The following is a 22,659-nucleotide window of genomic DNA, read 5'->3' on the forward strand; positions in this document are numbered from 1 at the left end:
CTATAGCTGCATTCATGCTTCAATGAGAGAAATAAGTAATTGTGACAGACTGTATGGCTTGCAAACCATAAAATGTTTATTATTTGGCCTTTTATACAATAAGATTTCCAATAACTGCCTGAAACATGGTGTAATGCCCCATCTCTACTCATCTAAGTCTTCTTTACTTGTGAGCAACAACTTTTGCAGTTTTCAGTAGACCAGTTTTGAAAATATCTTGTTAAACTTATCTGTAAATATTTCATGTTTTCATGCAAATTTATTGTTTTTTTTAAATTTCAGTATTGCTTGCTACTAATATATAAAAATAAAATTAACTTTGAATTTTGTATTTTGATGTATACTGTGACTTTGCTAAAGTCATTTATAATCCTAGCAACGTTTTTGTAGACTCTTTGATTATCTACATAAATAATTATGTCATCTGTGAAGGAAGACAGTTTTATTCTTCTTTTCTAATACATATGTATTTATGTCATTTTCTTTTTGAATTGCTCTTGATAAAATCTTCAGAACAATGTTGAATAAAAGGACCAGACCAATCATTCTTGTCTCTTTCTTGATCTTTAATGGAAAATAATTCGGTTTTTAGAATTAAGTATGATGTTAACTGTAAGCCTTTTGAAACCTTTTATCAAGTAATTCTGTCTATGACTAGCTAATTATGAGATTTTATCAGGATTTTTAACTCTAAAATACTTTTTCTTTTTTCTTTATATATATTCAAGTAATCATATTGTGCTTCTTTTTTGGTCTGTTAGTATGAGGAATTACACTCACTAATTTTTGAATTGAAACCAACCTTGAATTCCTAGAATAAAAATCACTTGGTATTGATATATTATTGTTTTTATATATTGATAAACCTCATTTGGTAGGGTTTGGTTAAGGACTTTTTTAAACATCTTTATTGGAGTATAATTGCTTTACAATGGTGTGTTAGTTTCTGCTTTATAACAAAGTGAGTAAGCTATATGTATACATATATCCCCATATCCGCTCCCTCTTGCGTCTCCCTCCCACCCTCCCTTTCCCACCACTCTAGGTGGTCACAAAGCACGTAGCTATCTCCCTGTTCTATGCGGCTGCTTCCCACTACCTGTCTAATTTACATTTGGTAATGTATATATGTCCATACCACTCTCTCACTTCATCCCAGCTTAACCTTCCCCCTCCCCATGGCCTCAAGTCCATTCTCTACATCTGCATCTTTATCCCTGTCCTGCCCGTAGATTCTTCAGAACCATTTTTTTTTAGATTCCATATATATGTGTTAGCATATGTTATTTGTTTTTCTCTTTCTGACATACTTCACTGTGCATGACAGACTCTAGGTCCATCCACCTCATTACAAATAACTCAATTTCATTTCTTTTTATGGCTGAGTCATAGTCCATTGTATATATGTGCCACATCTTCTTTATCCATTCATCTGTTGATGGACACTTAGGTTGCTTCCATGTCCTGGCTATTGTAAATACTGTTGCAGTGAACATTGCGGTACATGACTCTTTTTGAATTATGGTTTTCTCAGGGTATATGCCCAGAAGTGGGATTGCTGGGTCATGTGGTAGTTCCATTTTTAGTTTTTCAAGCAACCTCCATACTGTTCTCCATAGTGGCTTTATCAATTTACATTCCCACCAGCAGTGCAAGAGAGTTCCTTTTTCTCCACACCCTCTCCAGCATTTATTGTTTCTAGATTTTTTGATGATGGCCATTCTGACCAGTGTGAGGTGATACCTAATTGTAGTTTTGATTTGCATTTCTCTAATGATTAGTGATGTTGAACATCCTTTCATGTGTTTGTTGGCAATCTGTGTATCTTCTTTGGAGAAATGTCTATGTAGATCTTCTGCCCATTTCTGCACTGGGTTGTTTGTTTTTTTGATATTGAGCTGCATGTGCTGCTTGTATATTTTGGAGATTAATCCTTTGTCAGTTGCTTCATTTGCAAATATTTTCTCCCTTTCTGTGTGTTGTCTTTTCGTCTTGTTTATGGTTTCCTTTGCTGTGCAAAAGTTTTTAAGTTTCATTAGGTCCCATTTGTTTATTTTTGTTTTTATTTCCATTTCTTTAGGAGGTGGGTCAAAAAGGATCTTGTGATTTATGTCATAGAGTGTTCTGCCTATGTTTTCCTCTAAGAGTTTTATAGTGTCTGGCCTTACATTTAGGTCATTAACCCATTTTGAATTTATTTTTGTATATGGCATTAGGGAGTGTTCTAATTTCATTCTTTTACATGTAACTGTCCAGTTTTCCTAGCACAACTTATTGAAGAGGCTGTCTTTTCTCCATTGTATATTTTTGTCTCCTTTATCAAAGATAAGGTGACCATATGTGTGTGGGTTTATCTCTGGACTTTCTATCCTGTTCCATTGATCTATATGTCTGTTTTTGTGCCAGTACCATACTGTCTTGATTACTGTAGCTTTGTAGTGTAGTCTGTAGTCAGGGAACCTGTTTCCTCCAGCTCCGTTTTTCTTTCTCAAGATTGCTTTGGCTATTCGGGGTCTTTTGTGTTTCCATACAAAGTGTGCAATTTTTTGTTCTAGTTTTGTGAAAAATGCCATTGGTAGTTTGATAGGGATTGCATTCAATCTGTAGATTGCTTTGGGTAGTAGAGTCATTTTCACAGTGTTGATTCTTCCAATCCAAGAACATGGTATATCTCTCCATCTGTATCATCTTTAATTTCCTTCATCAGTGTCTTATAGTTTTCTGCATACAAGTCTTTTGTCTCCTTAGGTAGGTTTATTCCTAGGTATTTTATTATATTTTTTTTTTCTGTGGTATGCGGGCCTCTCCCTGTTGTGGCCTCTCCCATTGTGGAGCACAGGCTCCAGACGTGAAGGCTCAGTGGCCAGGGGTAACGGGCCCAGCCGCTTCATGACATGTGGGATCTTCCTGGACCAGGGCACGAACCCATGTCGCCTGCATAGGCAGGCGGACTCTCAACCACTGCACCACCAGAGAAGCCCTATTCTTTTTATTACAATGGTAAATAGGAGTGTTTCCTTAATTTCTCTTTCAGATTTTTCATCATTGGTATATAGGTACACAAGGGATTTCTGGGCATTCATTTTGTATCCTGGTACTTTACCAAATTCATTGTTTAGCTCTAGTAGTTTTCTGGTAGCATCTTTAGGATTCTGTATGTGTAGTATCATGTCATCTGCAAACAGTGGCAGTTTTACTTCTTTTCCAATTTGGATTCCTTTTATTTCTTTTTCTTCTCTGATAGCTAAAACTTCCAAAACTGTGTTGACTAATAGTAGTGAGAGTGGGCAAAGTTGTCTTGTTCCTGATCTTAGAGGAAATGGTTTCAGTTTTTCACCATTGAGAATGATGTTGGCTGTGGGTTTGTCATATATGACCTTTATTGTGTTGAGGTAAGTCCCCTCTATGTCTACTTTCTGGAGGGTTTTTTTCATAAATCGGTGTTGAATTCTGTCAAAAGCTTTTTCTGCATCTATTGAGATGATCATATGGTTTTTCTCCTTCAATTTGTAAATATGGTTTATCACATTGATTGATTTGCATATATTGAAGAATCCTTGCATTCCTGGGATAAGCCCCACTTGATTGTGGTGTATGATCCTTTTAATGTGCTGTTGGATTCTGTTTGCTAGTATTTTGTTGAAGATTTTTGCGTCTATGTTCATCAGTAATATTGGTCTCTAGTTTTCCTTTTTTGTGACATCTTTTCCTGGTTCTTGTATCAGGGTGATGGTGGCCTCATAGAATGTGTTTGGGAGTGTTCCTCCCTCTGCTATATTTTGGATGAGATGGAGAAGGATAGGTGTTAGCTTTTCTCTAAATGTTTGATAGAATTCGCCTGTGTAGCTATCTGGTCCTGGGCTTTTCTTTGTTGTAAGGTTTTTAATCACAGTTTCAATTTCAGTGCTTGTGATTGGTCTGTTTATATTTTCTATTTCTTCCTGTTTCAGTGTTGGAAGGTTATGCTTTTCTAAGAATTTGTCCATTTCTTCCGGATTGTTCATTTTATTGGCATAGAGTTGCTTGTAGTAATCTCTCATGATCCTTTGTATTTCTGCAGTGCCAGTTGTTGCTTCTCCTTTTTCATTTCTAATTCTATTGATTTGAGTCCTCTCCCTTTTTTTCTTGATGAGTCTGGCTAATGGTTTATCAATTTTGTTTATCTTCTCAAAGAACCAGCTTTTAGTTTTATTGATCTTTGCTATTGTTTCCTTCATTTCTTTTCATTTATTTCTGATCTAATCTTTATGATTTCTTTCCTTCTGCTAACTTTGGGGTTTTTTTGTTCTTTTTTCTCTAATTGCTTTAGATGTAAGGTTAGGTTGTTTATTTGAGGTGTTTCTTATTTCTTGAGGTAGGATTATATTGCTATACACTTCCCTCTTAGAACTGTTTTTACTGTATCCCATAGGTTTTTGGTCATCATGTTTTTATTGTCATTCTTTTCTACATATTTTTTAATTTCCTCTTTGATTTCTTCAGTGATCTCTTGGTTATTTAGTAGCATATTGTTTAACCCCCATGTGTTTATATTTTTTAGTTTTTTTTCCTGTAATTGATATCTAGTCTCATAGGATTGTGGTCGGAAAAGACACTTGTTACAATTTCAATTTTCTTAAATTTACCAAGGCCTGATATGTGACCCAAGATATGATCTATCCTGTAGAATGTTCCATGAGCACTTGAGAAGTGTATTCTGTTGTTTTTGGTTGGAATGTCCTATAAATATCAATTAAGTCAATCTTGTCTAATGTGTCATTTAAAGCTTGTGTTTCATCATTTATTTTCATTTGGAATGAACTGTCCATTGGTGAAAGTGGGGTGTTAAAGTCCCCTACTATGATTGTGTTACTGTCGATTTCCCCTTTTTTGGCTGTTAGCATTTACCTTATGTATTGAGGTGCTCCTGTGTTGGGTGCATAGATATTTACAATTGTTATATCTTCTTCTTGGATTGATCTCTTGATCATTATGTAGTGTCCTTCTTTGTCTCTTGTAAGAGTTTACTTTAAAGTCTATTTTGTCTGATATGAGAATGGCTACTCCAGCTTTCTTTTGATTTCCATTTGCATGGAATATCTTTTTCCATCCTGTCACTTTCAGTCTGTATGTGTCCCTAGGTCTGAAATGGGTCTCTTGTAGACAGCATATATATGAGTCTTGTTTTTGTATCCATTCAGCCAGTCTATGTCTTTTGGTTGGAGCATTTATTCCATTTATGTTTAAGATAATTATTGGTATGTATGTTCCTATTACCATTTTCTTAATTGTTCTATGTTTGTTATTGTAGGTCTTTTCATTCTCTTATGATTCCTGCTTAGGGGAGTTCCTTTAGCATTTGTTGTAAAGCTGGTTGGTGGTGCTGAATTCTCTTAGCTTTTGCTTGTCTTTTAAGGTTTTAATTTCTCCCTCAAATCTGAATGAGATCCTTGCTGGGTAGAGTAATCTTGGTTGTAGGTTTTTTCCTTTCATCACTTTGAATATGTCCTGCTACTCACTTGTGGCTTGCAGAGTTTCTGCTGAAATGTCAGCTCTTTACCTTATGGGGATTCCCTTTATGTTATTTGTTGCTTTTCCCTTGCTGCTTTTAATATTTTTTTCTTTGTATTTAATTTTTGATAGTTTGATTAATATGTGTCTTGGCATGCTTCTCCTTGGATTTATCCTGTATGGGACTCTCTGGTCTTCCTGGACTTGATTGACTATTTCCTTTCCCAAATTAGGGAAGTTTTCAACTATAATCTCTTCAAATATTTTTTCAGTCCCTTTCTTTTTCACTTTTTCTTCTGGGACCCCTATAATTCGAATGTTGGTGAGTTTAATGTTGTCCCAGATGTCTCTGAGACTGTTCTCAATTATTTTCATTCTTTTTTCTTTATTCTGCTCTGTGGTAGTTATTTCCACTATTTTATCTTCCAGGTCACTTATCCTTTCTTCTGCCTCAGTTATTCTGCTATTGATTCATTCCAGCGAATTTTTAATTTAATCTAATGTGTTGTCCATCATTGTTTGTTTGCTCTTTAGTTCTTCTAGGTCCTTGTTAAACGTTTCTTGTATGCTCTCCATTCTACTTCCAAGATTTTGGATCATCTTTACTATCATTTCTCTGAATTCTTTTTCAGGGAGACTGCCTATTCCCTCTTCATTTGTTTGGTCTGGTTGGTTTTTTCCTTACTCCTTCATCTGCTGTGTATTTTGGTAAACTTACTGCGTTTGGGGTCTCATTTTCCCAGGCTGCTCGTTCGTAGTTCCCATTGTTTATTGGTGTCTTCCCCCAGTGGGTAAGGTTGGTTCAGTGGCCTGTGTAGGCTTCCTGGTGGAGGGGACTGGTGCCAGTGTTCTCATGGGTGGGGCTGGATCTTGTCTTTCTGGTGGGCAGGACTGCAGCCTGTGCTGTGTTTTGGGGTGTCTGTGGACTTTTTATGATTTTAAGCAGCCTCTCTGCTAATGGATGGAGTTGTGTTCCTCTCTTGCTATTTGTTTGGCATAGGGTGTCCAGCACTGTAGCTTGCTGGTTGTTGAGTGGAGCTGGGTCTTAACTTTGAGACAGAGATCTCTGGGAGAGCTCTCACCAATGGATATTATGAGGGGCTGGGAGGTCTCTGGTGGACCAGTGTCCTGAACTTAGCTCTCCCACCTCAGAGGCTCAGACCTGACACCTGGCCGAGCACAAAGACCCTCTGCCACTGTGCTCGCCAGGCCTGTCTGAGCACCTGGCCAGCTCCCTGCTCCCGGCTCCCAGTCCTGGCTTGGTGGGTTAAAGATTTTTTTTGTCTGTGTTGGGATATTGGTTTGTAGTTCTAAGGTCTTTGATTTTGGTATCAAGATTTTGCTGGCCTCATAAAATCAGTGGTATAGTGTTTTATTCTCTTGTATTTTCTGAAAGACTTTCTGTAAAAAAATTTTTTTTTTCTTTAGGTGTTAGGTAGTATTCACTAATGAAGCTGTCTGGGCTTTGATTGTTCTTTGTGGAAAGTTTTTAACTACAAATTAACTTATAGGTACAGGACTATTAAGGTTATCTAATTTTTCTTGAGTGATCTTTGAGAGTTTGTGTCTTTCTAGAAATTTATCTATTTAATAAAACTTTTCAAATTTATTGACACAACTTTATTCCTAATATTTTCCTATTATCCTTTTAATTAAAGTAGGGACTGCAGTGATGACCTTTTTCATTATAGTTACTTGTAACTAATGTCTCTTCTCTTTTCTTGATCAGTCCAGCTAGAGGTTTTTGTATTATTTTTTTTTCAAAGAACTGGCTTTTGGTTTTATTGATTTTCTCTCTATTTTTTCTGTTTTTTATTTCATTGATTTCAGTTTTCCTCTTTATTATTTCCTTACTTCTCCTTACTTTGAGTTTTATTTGCTTTTCCTGTAATAGCCTCTTAAGAGGGATGTTTAGATCATTGATTTGTGATCTTTTTCCTTTTCCAATACAAACACTTAAAGTTACTTACTTCCATCTAAGTGTTGCTTTTAGCTGCATCTCACACATTTTGATATGTTGTTTTTACATTCTTATTCAACTCAGAATATATTTTTTCTAATTACTCTAGTGATTTCTTCTTTGACTCATGAGTTTTTTTAGAAGCGTATTGTTTAAGTTTCAAATATTTGAGGTTTTCCCAGATATATCTCTATTAATGATTTTGATTTTAGTTTTTCTGTGGAGCTAGAAAATTATTTGTATTATTTTATTTTCTAACATCTATTGAAATTTGTATTATGGCCCAAAATATTGTCTTTCTGGATAACTGTTCCATGGGCACTCAAAACCAGTATGTATTCTGCTCCTGCAGGGTGTAGAGTTCTATAAATGTCAGTTAGGTCAAACGGACTGATAGTGGTATTAAAGTCTTCTATATTTCAAATATTATTTCTTCTGCCCCTGTCTTTCTTCTCCTTTTGAGACTATAATTATTTGATGTTAGGATATTTGATATTGTTCTAGAGCTCTAGGACAATCTATTCTGTATTTTTCACTCTTTTGCCTGTTTTGTTTTGATTTAGATAATTTCTGTTGACCTAGCTTCAAGTTCACTAATTATTTTCCTCTGCTGTGTTCAATCTGCTGATTAGCTTAAGGAATTCTTTTGATCTAATATTGTGTTTGTTGTTTCTAACATTTTATTTATCTATCTGTCTCTTTTGTATAGATTTAATATTCTTTCTGAGTCCCCACCTGTCTATGGACATTAACCATAGTTGTTTTAAAGTCCCTATCTGATAGTTCCATACCAAGATTTCAAAACTATTGATCATTTCTCCTCTGGTTCTTTTTGCTTGCTTTTGTGTTTGTGCATCTCATAATATTTTATTGAATGTTGGCCATGATGCATGAATGAGTAGCAATTGAAGTAAGTTATACTTATTTCCAGTTCTTTACTTCCTACTTGCTTGTATGCCCAGGACCTTGTCCTCTCACCCTGTCTCAAAGATGAAATTGTTTACTTGTACCATATCTCCTTGTAGGGCTTTTAATTCTTTGCAACTAAGTTTACCCAGTTGCCTGTAACTTCCACTTTCTGATTCATTCAAAGAAAAGCATGATTTTGTAGATTAACAGTCTCTTTTTTGTTGTTAGAATGGAAGTGATATTCTTTTGTGTCTTTCTCCATCCTGAGCAGAAATAGAACTCTGTTTTTTAAATTCAAGTTTCCATATATACTCTCTAACAGTTTCTGTTTTGATAGAAACCATCTGTTGTATGGATTCTGCTTGTCCTTGTAATTCATTATGAAAGGTCCCCTCAGATACATGATTAATTTCCTTTGTCTCTTTGGTGGAGCTGGAATAGGTAAGGGAAGGCATAGCCACAGTCTCTGCCACTGTGACCTGAGGGATACCAATAGGTAAATGGTCAGTTTGGGAGGAGACAACAGGAGGAAGTGTATCCCCCTCTCATTTCACTTCCCCAGATGCAAAGCCTGAAGTTTCCTGCATGAACGGATGACCACTCACCTATTCAGGTCCCATGTAGGTTCTGGGGACACACAGACCAGCAGCTCTTCTCTAGAACACACACTTGACCCATGCTTTGAGCTTTCTCCAGGAAGATGGAGAAGTTCTGTCAGCCTTTCAAGGCTTGGACCCCACCCTCCTAGTCCCAGAAGAGGGGCAAACAACACAGAAGATTCATCCGATTCATCCAACTACCATCTTCCCAGAAATCTCCCGAGACCTTAATCCTCTGTTTTATTATTTCTAAATTTATTTTCTAAACTAGTTCTATAAGGATCTTTTCTGTGGATCACATCACATCTATGACCATAGCATACCACATCTGGGCCACTATTTCCTTGAATGCAAGCATTCAGAGGAGAGCAGTGTTTTAATTTGTGCTGTCTTAGTGCAATGATCTGACTTATTTGTTTAATAATAATAAATGATGCTGATAGTACATGGTGTTTCTAGACCAGAAGAAACCACACTTAGAAGGGAAGTCTGCAGTATCTGTTTTCTCCTTGTAGTCTCAGAGGTGCTCATCCTGTGAGGTCTTCAAATGCCTTGTCCCTGAAGCACTCCTTGTTTACGTACAGATTAAGTCCCTAGGGACACAAAAATATATATTTAGTTACACAAGAGATGTCTACTTCTGTAGTCATTCTACAGTGATTTCTATGAATAATTTATCAACTACTTAACGCTCATCAAATTTGATGAACTGTAGAAACTATCTGTAAGTTCTCTTACTCTTTATCTTGGAATTTGAAATACTGTCATTTTAAATAAACACGTTTCTCCATAAACAAGAATTTCATCGTCAGAGGAAAGAAAAAATTATTGGTGTATCCGGTGCCTGTCCTCGAGGTTGTGTGTTCGGCGTCCATCACTTCCCTTCATCGGTCTGGTGTCCTTGAGCTCATTGTCTCCCTGTATTTATTCATGTTAGCATCACCGTTCCTCTTTTTTTTTTTTTTTTCTGTTGCAGGTGCTGGGGTTCCCCAGTTCCAACCGATTGCCCTGAATGGCCGAATTCAGGTCCTCAGCAACGGGTCTCTGTTGATCAAGCACGTGGTAGAAGAAGACAGTGGCTACTACCTGTGCAAGGTCAGCAACGATGTGGGCGCGGACGTCAGCAAGTCCATGTACCTCACGGTGAAAAGTAAGGAAGAAGAGTGCTTCATTTTACCTAAATAGGGCTTTGGGGGCTTCCATTTTCAGTGGTCTCCATGCATACTGTTTAAAAACAAAACACAACAGAAACAAAATGTGATTTGCTGAAGCTGGGGGTTTCCTGTCCTAAAAATATAGTTAAAGAGGATGGTAGAAGTCCAATGATTGTCAGAGCCTATGGGTCCCCTCCTTTCTTCTACTCTGGTCGTGGCTACAGGCTCTGGGTAAACAGCAGCCGAGTGGGTCTCTGCCTTTGGCACCCACATTTCTCTCCTGTTGATTTTATTGTGGAAAAGCCCAGTGTACCCTCTCAGATGTGTTCCTTTCAGAGGTCTATTCATGCTTTTTATTATCTGCAAGCTGGCTTGTCCATAGATTTCCTTTTTAAGATCCTTCTGAAATCCAGAAAGCAGAAACCTCATTATCAACACACACATCTACAAGAACAAAGAACGTGTAGCACTATGCTTAGGGTCCGTGTTGCTGACCCATTTTTTAAGAAAGGGCACTTTATAGTGAAATTATTTTTATACTTTGGTAACTAAACCACCAAAGAATGGACCAAAGTAGACCAACTTCTACTGAGTACTGCTCATTAGCAAATGGTTGTACATCTAGTTTAAGTGAATGACTTATGGCTTTCTCCATTTATATTCTTTACTACTGGATAGATTGTGATTTCTTCCTGACTACAAGGTTTTGATCAGATGTCCTCTTTTTTATTTTAATGATGCTGTCTGTAGGTTGTCAAGGATCTCTATCATATCATTTATTAGAGAGATTGGATTTAAAAGTGAATTCCAGTGGTGTGCGTGTGTGAGAGAGAGAGAGATTTAAAGGCTAGCTACACACAGACTAGTATCCATCCTATTTTGCTAAGAATTTATTCTAGTTAACCCATTTTTTATAATAGGACAGTGAAAATATCAAGCTGTCCATTCGGTATACTTTTATATCATAGACAAATTAAAGTTCTGAAATAAGGTTGCTTTGAAATATATTGTGGACATATCCAATGCATACCTTTGACTTCTAAATATTATACTCCAGAGGAACTGATTTTCAAGAATCTGAAGACAAATTGTCATATCACTTAAACACAAAGTTGAAACTGTAATTTTTAAAACTAAGTTGATGAAATATTAAGGAAACCCAAGATCTGAAGACCAATACTGACCAATGTTGATCCCTCTTTCCCAACAAAAGAAATGTATTTTGCAATTGCTTTAACATATTTTAAATTTATAAAGCATTTTTTTCTATCGCACTCATATATGTATCTAAGCTCTAATAGATACAGTGCTGCATGAAGGATGTAAATACAATCAACCATAGACCTTACCTTCATGAATGAGAGAGCTTATGTCTTGAGAAAGGAGACGGCCTGCTAATCATAGTGCAAGGGAAGGAGTAAGGTGCACAGAGATGTGCCTTTCAAAGGAGGACAGAGTCATTGTTTTGAATTAAAGAAAGCGTCAGGGGAAAAAAATCTTTAAAAATGGGTAGAATTTGAAAATATAGAACATGAAGGTTTCCCCACATCTCCTCTCTCCATACCTTTGATGCTGGTAGTGGATGTGGGACCACAAAGATGTCCCCTTGCCCTTAGTGAGCTTATTCTCCTGTGGGTCCATCAGGCCTGGGTGTGGACAGCTCCGTCCAGCAGAACGCGTCAGTATCAGGATAGAGCATGGGACACTGGGAATGCACAGATGAGGGCATGGCGTGGTTTACACCCCCCTGGAGAATCAGTGCCTACAGAATGGTACCCATGGCCTCTGAGTTCAGTCCTAAAGGGTGCAGTGGATTTCGAAAGATAGAATTGTTGGGGGTAAACGGAGGTGCTCGAGGGAGAGAGAACAGAGAGAGCAGATACAAGAAATCAAAAGACTTGAGGCAAGAGCTAACTGTGTTTGAATGCTCTACCCACTACATGGAGGGGATTAGAGAGAGAAACATTTAAAGCGAGTGTTCGTCAAAGAAAAATTTTCTTAGGGTTTGTCAGTCTTAGTTTCTCTCTCTCAAACTCTACAAACTGCTAGCAGAGAGGCTCATTTATGGAACAGTTAATTTTACCAGTTCTTGATAACCCTCCGGTGGCTTTATACATAATTTCAGCAGGAACTAAAACAACATTGTAAAGCGATTATACTCCAATAAAGATGTTAAAAAATCATAATATTTAGGGCCTCCCTGGTGGCGCAGTGGTTGAGAGTCCGCCTGCCGATGCAGGGGATACGGGTTCGTGCCCCGATCTGGGAGGATCCCATATGCTGCGGAGCGGCTGGGCCCGTGAGCCATGGCCACTGGGCCTGCGCATCCGGAGCCTGTGCTCCGCAACGGGAGAGGCCATGACAGAGAGAGGCCTGCATACCACAAAAAAAAAAAAAAAAAAAAAAAATCATAATATTTAAATTCTGAAAAGTAAAAACATAATTTAATAAAGAGATATAGAAACACGAAGGCAAAAGATATACAGTATCTCTAACTGTTGCTCAAATGATACCATTTAAACAAAAACAATAGCTAACACAGGGATGGCTTTCACTTGTTCTTTGTATATTTGCTTGGCAAGATTATTAAGGGTATGAAAACTGACACGTTTAGGCTCTGCACATGGCAATGGGAGACCTGCCACTGGGTGTACAGCCCTTTAACTGAGAAAACGGGAGGAAGTGGGAGCGGAGAACATTGGCTGTGACCTGCCGGGGGCAGAGCAGGTGCCTGGCTGCCGAGCAAGCAGATTGTATGTCGCTGCACTGGTAACGGGATTATACCTGGCCCTGCAGCAAGGCTCTTCTTATCTGATGCTACCCAGGCTTACATCAGGCACAATTTCTTTAATGTTTCAAAAGAAATTGCACTGCTTTCAGTAAGAATGGTAAGGACTCTCCCTTTTCTATAAGTCATTAAAAAAGAAAAACTGGTCTGCAAATATTTTTAAATGCAATAGGAGAGAACTTTCTGCCTGATCAGGCATGTCAAGAAATTAAGACAGCTTCTCAGATGAGAACTCCAGACGCCCAGGATGGCTGGTGCTGGGTTTTACACGTATTTTAAAGACCCGAACTCTATTGGTAGAGCCTGGTGTTGGGGGTCTCACTGGGGACACTGGGGACCATGCACTAGCACTGGCTGGGTCTCCTCTCTGGGAAGTTTTCTTACCACGACTCCAATGCTTTCAAAACTCGCTAATCTAATAATAGAGCAATTTAACAATGAATGCCTCTCCCCGACCCTTTTTTGGCATCAGGCATGATGAGACTGTGGGCAGGGAAGACAGAAGGCAACAAAGTTTGGAAGGAGTGGTCATGGAAAGCCATCAATGAGACAGAAAAATACTCAGTGCAAATCCTCCTGGCTTCGTTGGTATTCTTGCTTCTGGTTCTACATTATCTCAATTCTAATTTATCCTTTATGAAAAATCATCCCAGGAATAGGGACCCAAAACATCCAAAAATGTTAAGGACCTTTGGCAGGAAAGACAGGGGAACTGCGCTCTGCTTTCAATCAAATGTGGCCTCTGGTGACAGCACTGCGCCCCTCACCCCAGGCCCACCAGGGGCTGCAGAAGCCTCACCACTTGGGGAACATGGTCATTTGTGCTAAGAAAATAGTTCCTAAAACTGCAGAATCTTTCAGGTGGTTGAGCCGTCTTCTCCCAGGTGCCCAAATTGCATCCTCACTGTCCCAGCTTTCTGCCCCTGGCTGGTCTGAGCCTGTGTGTCTCCAGGAGCCTTGCTATCTTTCTGTTTGGATCTCTGGCCCACGATGCCCAGACAGCTCTTCTTTTGTCTGCTGCTCTGCACAGGTCCCTTCTGATCCCCACGTGCCGTGTAGGAGAGCATCCCTTATCAAACAGGAGCCGGCACTTCCCTGAAGAGTCGGTTATTTGTGGAACCCACCTCCCCATCTCTGGCTTCTGGAGCCAACCCAGAAGGGCTCCAGTCCAGCCTTGGTCCTCAGGCCTCCCTCTAGGCAGGTCCCTGGGTCCCATGTGGGGACACATGCGTGTGCACTGCATGTGCACATACCAGCTCGAGTCAGCTTTGGTGAAACAGTCCCCAGGCCTTGGTCAATTCTGGACAGACCTCAGTAATGTGATTTGACCTCAGGCTACCTCATGTCCTGCTATTGCCAGAGTGGGTGTTGGGCTTGGAATACAATAACCCATTCCCCCCAACCCCAAAATAAAAGAATCCATAAATAGCCTTGGATAGTCCATTCACCCCTGTTACTTCTCGCCCTCATGTGCTGCCTCTAGGATGTACAGGTATCTGTGGGAACACCTGCAGTGCTGCTCTGTGGTCTCTGAAGTGAAGGAAGGAGCGCCACCCTGGGCTGCCCCGCAGTGAGGCTGTGGTGACCTTAGTCCCTTCCACAAGGTGCTCCCAGGTTCCTCCTGGTCACTCTGTAAAGGCCGCTCTTTAAGAACAAGAGATACATGCATGTTTTTTTCCTTTGTTTTGTGCTCACAGAAGTAGCGGGAGTAAAGTTTGCCTACATAAAAACACTACATTACCGTTTTTTGTTCCTTAAACTGTCAAGATTGCTTGTGTGTATCTCAGTCTAATGCTGCTTTCCCTCTATTAGTTTAATTTGAGAGCTTCTAAATGAAGCCTTCAGAACCTTGGCTCCTGGGCCCCGGAAGGCTGTAGCTGATCTTGTGGGACTGTGCAATCCCTTGAAATCATATGCAAAAAATGTATGTGTTTTTCTGGGAAGAAACACTGTAGCCCTTATATCTTTAAAAGGATTCCTGGGCTTCCCTGGTGGCGCAGTGGTTGAGAGTCCGCCTGCCGATGCAGGGGACGCAGGTTCGTGCCCCGGTCCGGGAAGATCCCATGTGCCGCGGAGCGGCTGGGCCCGTGAGCTGTGGCCGCTGGGCCTGCGTGTCCGGAGCCTGTGCTCCAAAACGGGAGAGGCCACAACAGTGAGAGGCCCGCATACCGCAAAAAAAAAAAAAAAAAAAAAAAGTATCTGCAGCTTTAATGGCAATGTCCGTGTTCAGAAGTAGAGGATGGGATAAGCATGGGAAGGGAAGTGTGGAAAAACATAGGGGGACCTGTGAGCTGGTGGGAGACCCCAAGTGGCTGTAATGCCGATGCTGGGTGGTGGCTCCTTCCATGTAGGGCAGCTAAACGTTTGCATTTTGCTTCTTCAGTGAGCCTGAGAGTCTACCAGCTAAAGAGTCTTTGGGGTTAAGAAGGGATCTGTAAGATGGGAAGGGTACTAGAGCAGCTACAATTGGTTGCCAACCCCATTTCAATTTCCCTCCTCTCTCAGTGTTAAGTGTTTAATCGTGTCCCTTTAAAATTCATATATTGAAGTCCTAACCCCTAGTATCTCCAAATATGACCTCATTTGGAAACACGGTTTTTGCAGAGGGAATGAGTTAAAAGGAGGTATTACTGGAGTTGTGCAGCCCTCAATCCAGTAGTAGTGATGTCATACAAAAAGGGGAAATTTGGGCACAGACATGGAGCGAATCAGTCTTGTGAAGACAGAGATTGGAGTTATGCTTCCACAGCCAAGGGAAGCTGGAAGAGGCCAAGAAGGATTCTCCCTTAGAGTCTTCAGAGGGACCATGGCCCTACCAACACCTTCATTTCAGGTTTCTGGCCTCAAAGACTGTGGTAGAATAAATTTCTGGGTTTTTGTTTGTTTGTTTGTTTGTTTGTTTTGCGGTACGTGGGCCTCTCACTGTTGTGGCCTCTCCTGTTGTGGAGCACAGGCTCCGGACGCCCAGGCTCAGCAGCCATGGCTCACGGGCCCAGCCGCTCCACGGCATGTGGGATCTTCTGGACCAGGGCACGAACCTGTGTCCCCTGCATCGGCAGGCGGACTCTCAACCACTGCACCACCAGGGAAGCCCTAAATTTCTGTTGTTTAAATCACCAGTCTGTGGTACTTTGTTACACAAATGCACTCAGTGATAACAGAGATCTTTTGCAGAATCTTGTGCTTGAGGGAAGCACACCACAGCTAGGTCACCTGCTCCAGCAGGTAAATGCTAATCTGTCTACACTAGTGGATGTGAACTCTAGTCTGAACCAACCAAGGGCAGCCTTCTCCTTTTGAGCATAATTGGTTTAAGGATGGGCATGTGACCAGTTTTGGTCAATGAAATGTAAGAAATCTTCTGTGATATTTTTGAAAAGATTTCCTTATTCTTAATTGTAGACTCAGCAGGAGACGTTCATCTCTTAATTCTTGGCCCTATCTGGAGGTGATACCTCCAGATACTCTGTCATGGCAACCATTTTAGCACCATCTTGAGGATAAACCAAAACATAAAGGAAGGTAGAGTCAAGAAAACCAGAAAAGTTGAGATTTATCCCTAAGCTACTGCATTTGAAGTCCCCTCACCTCTGAAGTCATCACTGTGAGAGGACCAATTACTTGATTGCTTTTCGGTCTAAGCTGGTGTGGGTCAGGGTTTTCTTATTTGCGGCTAGAGGCATCCAAACTAAATAGGAAGTGGACAGGTCATCAGCAGGTAATGGGGCTCAGTTCAATCATACTGCTCCCCCCAGCAAGTCAGGCTGAGATCAGTACCCCCGAGAGGTTGAGGAGTCTTATTTTGGTTGAGGAAGCCCATCCAAATTGGCATTCACAGCATCATGCTCTAGGTTGGGGTAAGAGAGGTCTGTGGAGGAATGACAGCTGAGGGTCAGTGGCAACCCAAAGGCCTTGGGCACGTCCCAGAGCAGGGAGGTCGGTACCTGGAGGGAAAGTGGTGAATACCAACAGCATTTTTTCAATGTTACTGGGGCCGGTATCCCTCCGAGGGAAAGAACGTGTATTTCCTCCCCTTACTTACTTACCTCTGTTTCCTTCTTCTGTTTGGAGGCCCCCTTCTACCAAGCAACTGAAAAGTTATTTCTGCCAGTTTGAGGTAATCTCTGCTATTTCAAGGTTTCTCCATTGATTTAAGATCTTTCCTCTCCCATGGCCTCATGGGGGCGGTGGCATCAGTGCTCTGGGTCCTCAGTTATCTGTCACCCTCCGTGCTGGCATCTGCTGAGATGTCTACAGTCCTATCTGGTCTCTGGCCATGGGGTCACTGCCTAGTGACCCACAGGAGCCCCTCTTGGTCCCCCAGCTGCCCCTTGTCAGATCTGTTCGCTTATCCAATCAGTAGTATTCACTGAGTATCACCTAATGTCAGGGACTGTACTAGACACTGCTTATTCCTTGAACAAGTTTACCGGCATGAAGCATACATCCCCATGGGGAGAAGGACATGCAGATGGGGATGTAACATAATGCCCTGCAGGGAACAGAATGAAGTAAGGAAACGAGGTGTGCACATGCTCGGAGAGAGCAGCCCAGGCAGATGGAATGGCACGTGCAAAGTTTCGAGGTAGAAGTGGGTTACATCTGAGAACTAGCGGGGAAACCATTGCGCTCGGAGTGCAATGAAGAAAATGAGGCCATAGAGCTAGGCAGGGGCTAGATCCATGGTCAAACTTTGGACTCGATTTTAAATATGATAAAATGCCACTGGAGGATTTTGAGCAGAGGGAAAGCATTATAAAAACTATAGCTACAACTTATTCTAAACCCTTATCTAATTCTGACAATAGCACTCAGAATTGTAGGTTATGTCTGACTTATAGGAGGCACAGAGAGAGGCAGGGGAGCCTCCGGCAGAGCAGGTGGGAGCAGTTGCCACTGTCCCAGAGGGAGACTGGGAAGGTTGCATCTCCCACAGTGTCCCAGGCGTTCACTCCGACTCTGCTTCTCATGCCCTGTGGTTAGAGGGGCGCTGCTCAGGAACCCAAACAGGTCCCTCCAGGCCCCATTCTCAGCTGTTAGGGCTCAGGGTTCCCTTAGGAGACCCTCACCCGTGACCAGCTCTCCTTCTCTCCTGAGTCTCCGTCCCCACCCCTAACCCCACCCACTTCCCCAGTTCACCTGGTACACATTTCTGCAGTCTGTCCAGATTTGCATCCTTGCTTCTAGTTTACTAAGCTGGTAGCAAGAAGCAATGCTAGTGGTTTCCACCACCCTCTCCTATCATGATAGACCTCACTCAACAGTTTGAGAACCATGTGGGTATTTATCTTGCTGGTTACTGAGTTTATCTATTCCAAGTAATCATCCTGGAACTGAGGAAATAACCACAAGATGAATTTGCAGATTTGTTATGTCCACTGTAAGCTGGCCCTAAACCGAAACACACTGATTCCCTGACCTAAAAAAGCCCCTACCCTGATCGTTGGACCAGGGTAGTCTTTCCATTAAAAATTAGTGTCAGTTCAGAGTCACCACCCCTACACTTAATGAGTCATTTTTGTTTGTCCGCTTTTAAGGTTTTCTTTCTCTTGGGATTTCAGAGTATGACTATGATGTACCTGAATGTTGTTTCCTTTGTATTTGTGTAGATTTGGATTGAGGAGTTCCTTGGACCTTTAAGCTGATATCTTTCTTCAAACCTGAGGTGTTTACAGTCATCGTTTTTTCCAGTAATTCTCTTTTTTTTTTTTTTGTCCTATTCTTTCTTGCCTCTTATTCTAGGACACATATGTTAACCCACTTGATACTGTCCCAATATCAAGATTTCTGGTACTTGGATCATTTTTCTTCCATCATTTTTCTCTCTCAGCAGATTGCATATTGTTTAATCTACTTTAGTCATTACTGGCTCTCCCTTCAGGGAGGATTTATTGTGACATAAATTATAAGTCAGAGCTTACATATTTTCCACACATGGTTAGTCAGTTGTCCTAACAGCATTCATTGAGCAACTCATCCTGTCCTTACTTTCTGAAATAACAATTTCATTTGAGGGAAAGATATTTAAGAAAATGAGGTCTCAAGTCAAACTTCCTGGTTAGCTCTGCTAATTGCTAGCTGTGTACCTTGGACAAGTTACATAACCTTTATGTGTTTTAGTTATTTAGTTCTCCAGTCATCTCAGACTGTTGTTATGGGCATGAAATGAATTAGTAAAAACATAGAAATCACCCAAAACATAGGAATAAAGTTGGATCCCCACCTCACACCATATACAAAAACTAACTCAAAACAGATAATAGACTTAATGCAACAGCTAAAACTATAAAACTTTTAAAGTAAAATATTGGAGTAAATTTTTATGTCCGTGACATGAGAAAAATTACATAATTTGGACTTTATAAAAATCAAAACACTCGTGCATCAAGAAAATGAAAAGACAGCTTGGAGAATGTGTAAAAATATTTGTGAATCATATATCTAATAGGATACTTGCATGTAGAACTCTTACAACTCAACAGTAAAAACACAAATAACCCAATTAAAAAATGGACACAGGATTCGATAAGACTTTTATCTAAAGAAGACATACAGATGACCACTAAGCACATGAAAAGATGCTCAACATCATTAGTCATAGAGAAATGCAAATCAAAACCACAATAAGATACCACTTCATAGCCACAAGGATGACAAAAAAACAAAACAAAACAAAACAAAAAATCAGACAAATGTTAGCAAGGATGTGGGGAAATTGGAACACTGTACATTACTGGTGGGAATGTAAAATGGTCAGGCTGCTTTAGATAGCAGTTTAGCAGTTCCTCAAAAAGTTAAACAGATAGTCACCATATGACCCAACAATTCCACTCCTATGTATATACTTAAGATAAATAAAAACATATGTCAACACAGAAACTTATACATGAATGTTTAAAGCAGCACTATCCATAATAGCCAAAGAGTGAAAACAACTCAAAGGTCCATCAACTGGTATATGGATAAACAAAATGTAGTATATCATATAATAGAATATTATTCAGTCCTACGGACACATGAAGTAGCAATATATTCTACAACATGGATAAACCTTGAAAACATTCTAAGTGAAAGAAACCTGGCACAAATGACCATATATCATAGGATGCCATTTATATGAAGTGTCCAAAATAGACAAATCCATTGAAACAGAAAAAAGATTTGTGGTTGCCGAGGGCTGGGAGGATAGGCCAATGGAGAGTGACTGCAAATGAGAACAAGGTGTTGTTTGGGGGGATAAAGATGTTCTGGAATTAGAGAGTGGTGAAGGTTGCAGAACACTGAATGGTACACTTGAAACACGAGTTTTATGGTACGTGAATTATACTCAATAAAGCTACTATTTTTAAAATTTCCAGACTATCTAGCAACTTCAGGTGAACCTGTGCAACGGTTGTTAAGAGTTTAGGTTTTGAAGTTAGATAATCTGGTTTCAAACCCCAGGTTTATGGCTTCTTAGTTATGTAAACTTGGGCAAGTTCTCTAACCTTACCAAGTCCCATGTTCCTCTTCTGTAAAATGGAGATAATTGTGCCTACTGTCTAAAGCAGTGGTCCCCAACCTTTTTGGCACCAGGGACTGGTTTCATGGAAGACAATTTTTCCATGGACTGGGGAGGGGTGGGGGATGGTTCAGGCAGTAATGCAAGCGATGGGGAGCGATGGGGAATGGCAGACGAAGCTTCGCTCGCTCACTGCTCACCTCCTGCTGTGCAGCCCGTACCACTACTGGTCCGTGGCCCAAGGGTGGGGACCCCTGGTCTAAAGCTAGGAGGATTAAGTGATAGAATATTCTGACAGCAGAGTGTCTGAAAAAGAGGAAAGATAAGCTCTTCATTAGTGGAAGCTGCTGCACTCAGGACCTAAATGCTCATGGATACTTTTGCATGGAGTTGTCTTTTTGTTTTGTATTGTTTTCTTTTCTTTTTAATATCTATACCCTTGTCTTGTGGTTAAATAACTGTATCAGTACAACACGGTAAAGATTTGATAGGGCAACACTTGCCTCTCTTCTGACGGCTCCATGGCCAACCCTCCCTCATCTCTGTTACTTGACGTTGTCTTTGCTCTGCTCATGTGTTTCTTCTTCCAGATAAGCTTTTGTCTGTTTCAAAAACGATCATGGGGGGTGATTAAAATTTCATTTGATTTATAGAAAAGCTTGGAGTGGGGGACCCCCATCTTTATAACACTGGGTCCTCACACCCATAAACAGGAAACTTCTCCCCAGTTTCCCTCTTCAACTTCTGTGTCCTTTACTGAGGATGTAAAGTTGTCCCCATTTTCCCTCTTCTACTTGCGTGTCCATTACTGAGGATGTAAAATTCTCTCCATTTGGAACACATACATGTCTTACTGCTTTTTTCCCCGCAGAATTTTGAATTTTGTATATGCTATTTTAAATAGATATTTTGCCTGTCCCTTTTACTTGTATAGTTGAATCCCCAGATCTTAATAATTTTATATTATTATTGGACTCCAGTTTATGTTTGAATGCTTTTGCAGCATTAGCAGCTTCATGGTGAGATGGTCTGTGACAGGAAGACTCACAGAGACAAGCATTTCAGTTTCACCCCTAGCTGACTAGCTCTTTCATTCATTCAAAAACGTTTGCTGAGTTCCTGCACGTACCAGGCAGTCAGTCGAGCATCTGGGCTGGGGTCTCAGACCTCTGCGCTCCCACCTCCTTTCTGTCCATGCTTTCCAGCCATGGCCCACCAGCCATACACAGGTAGTGGAACAAGTTGGGTTTATTCTGGTCCTGAGGGAGAACACACACCATGGGGACCAATGAGGTGTCTTAAGAAGGTGTCAGAAAGGATGTATTATATACATGGGCCTGTGTTAGGTGATCTGGGGAAGGGTCAAGGAAGCAGCACTTGGCTCTGGATTGGATGCTGTTGGCAGTGGGGGTGATTCTATGATTGGGCATCTTAACGAATCTCACCCATAAGTGGCGAGGAATGGAGTCAGCCCATAGCTGTGGTTAGTAAGGATGCAGTGGTCACTCGTATTATCCAGGAGAGTGGATGTTTGGCCATTTTGTTGTATATTTGGATAATGTTCATGCTATTGTCTGTATTCAGGTAGGATGAAGGGGTGGGCTTGCTTCATCTTGATCCATCTCAGTCACAGAGTGGCCTCGTCTGCTTTGGTGTTCTGTGAAATTGTTGACATTCAACGAGAGAACACCAAAGACGCAGCTGGGAACACCCCAGCCAGCTCAGCTCCTGGACATCAGGGGCTGCCTTTCTCTCTCTCATGGCTCTTAATCATTGCCGTCACATCATTGGTTTTAACATAATTCCTTTGCAAAAGGATGCAGAAGACAATGGATGGTTTTGTTTAGGAATAATTTAAGAAAAGCATCTACAGATAAATGTTGTCCTCAAGGGCTACTGGACTTTTATTGTGAGCTCAGCTGAAACAAGCTTATGATTCATCTGATCTGTCATGGCCCTTGTGAACAGGTGCATGGAAATAAGCTTACAGAAAGGTGAGGCTTAGAGATTTCCCTCTGACAATTTATACCATGTAGAGTGTGGGTATCTGGGCTGTAATGCTCACTTGTGTCTTGGGGACTCCCGGGTTTGGCCTTCTGCAGAGACAATCTGAACTACTCATGTTAGGATGCATCCAAAGACAACAGCCCCAGAGAAGAGTTGCTGATGACATTTGTAATGCAATGGCGAGTCAGGGAGGGATGCCCGTGGCCGCCAGGGCAGTGGCCAGCCATCCACTTTTTGCAGTTCCAGACATG

General features: G+C 40.7%; 1 protein-coding gene across 1 annotated transcript in view; it reads left to right on the top strand.

The window, feature by feature from the left end:
* Positions 1-22,659, top strand: part of DSCAM (DS cell adhesion molecule) — a 753,140-nt gene that overhangs the window by 499,325 nt on the left and 231,156 nt on the right. Inside the window, exon 12 of the mRNA XM_060098767.1 lies at positions 9,935-10,108. Within this exon, the coding sequence (XP_059954750.1) occupies positions 9,935-10,108 (174 nt within the window). The remainder of the gene's footprint in view (positions 1-9,934; positions 10,109-22,659) is intronic.

The sequence above is a fragment of the Mesoplodon densirostris genome, chromosome 5 (genome assembly GCF_025265405.1).
Source record: "Mesoplodon densirostris isolate mMesDen1 chromosome 5, mMesDen1 primary haplotype, whole genome shotgun sequence".
NCBI lineage: Eukaryota > Metazoa > Chordata > Mammalia > Artiodactyla > Ziphiidae > Mesoplodon > Mesoplodon densirostris.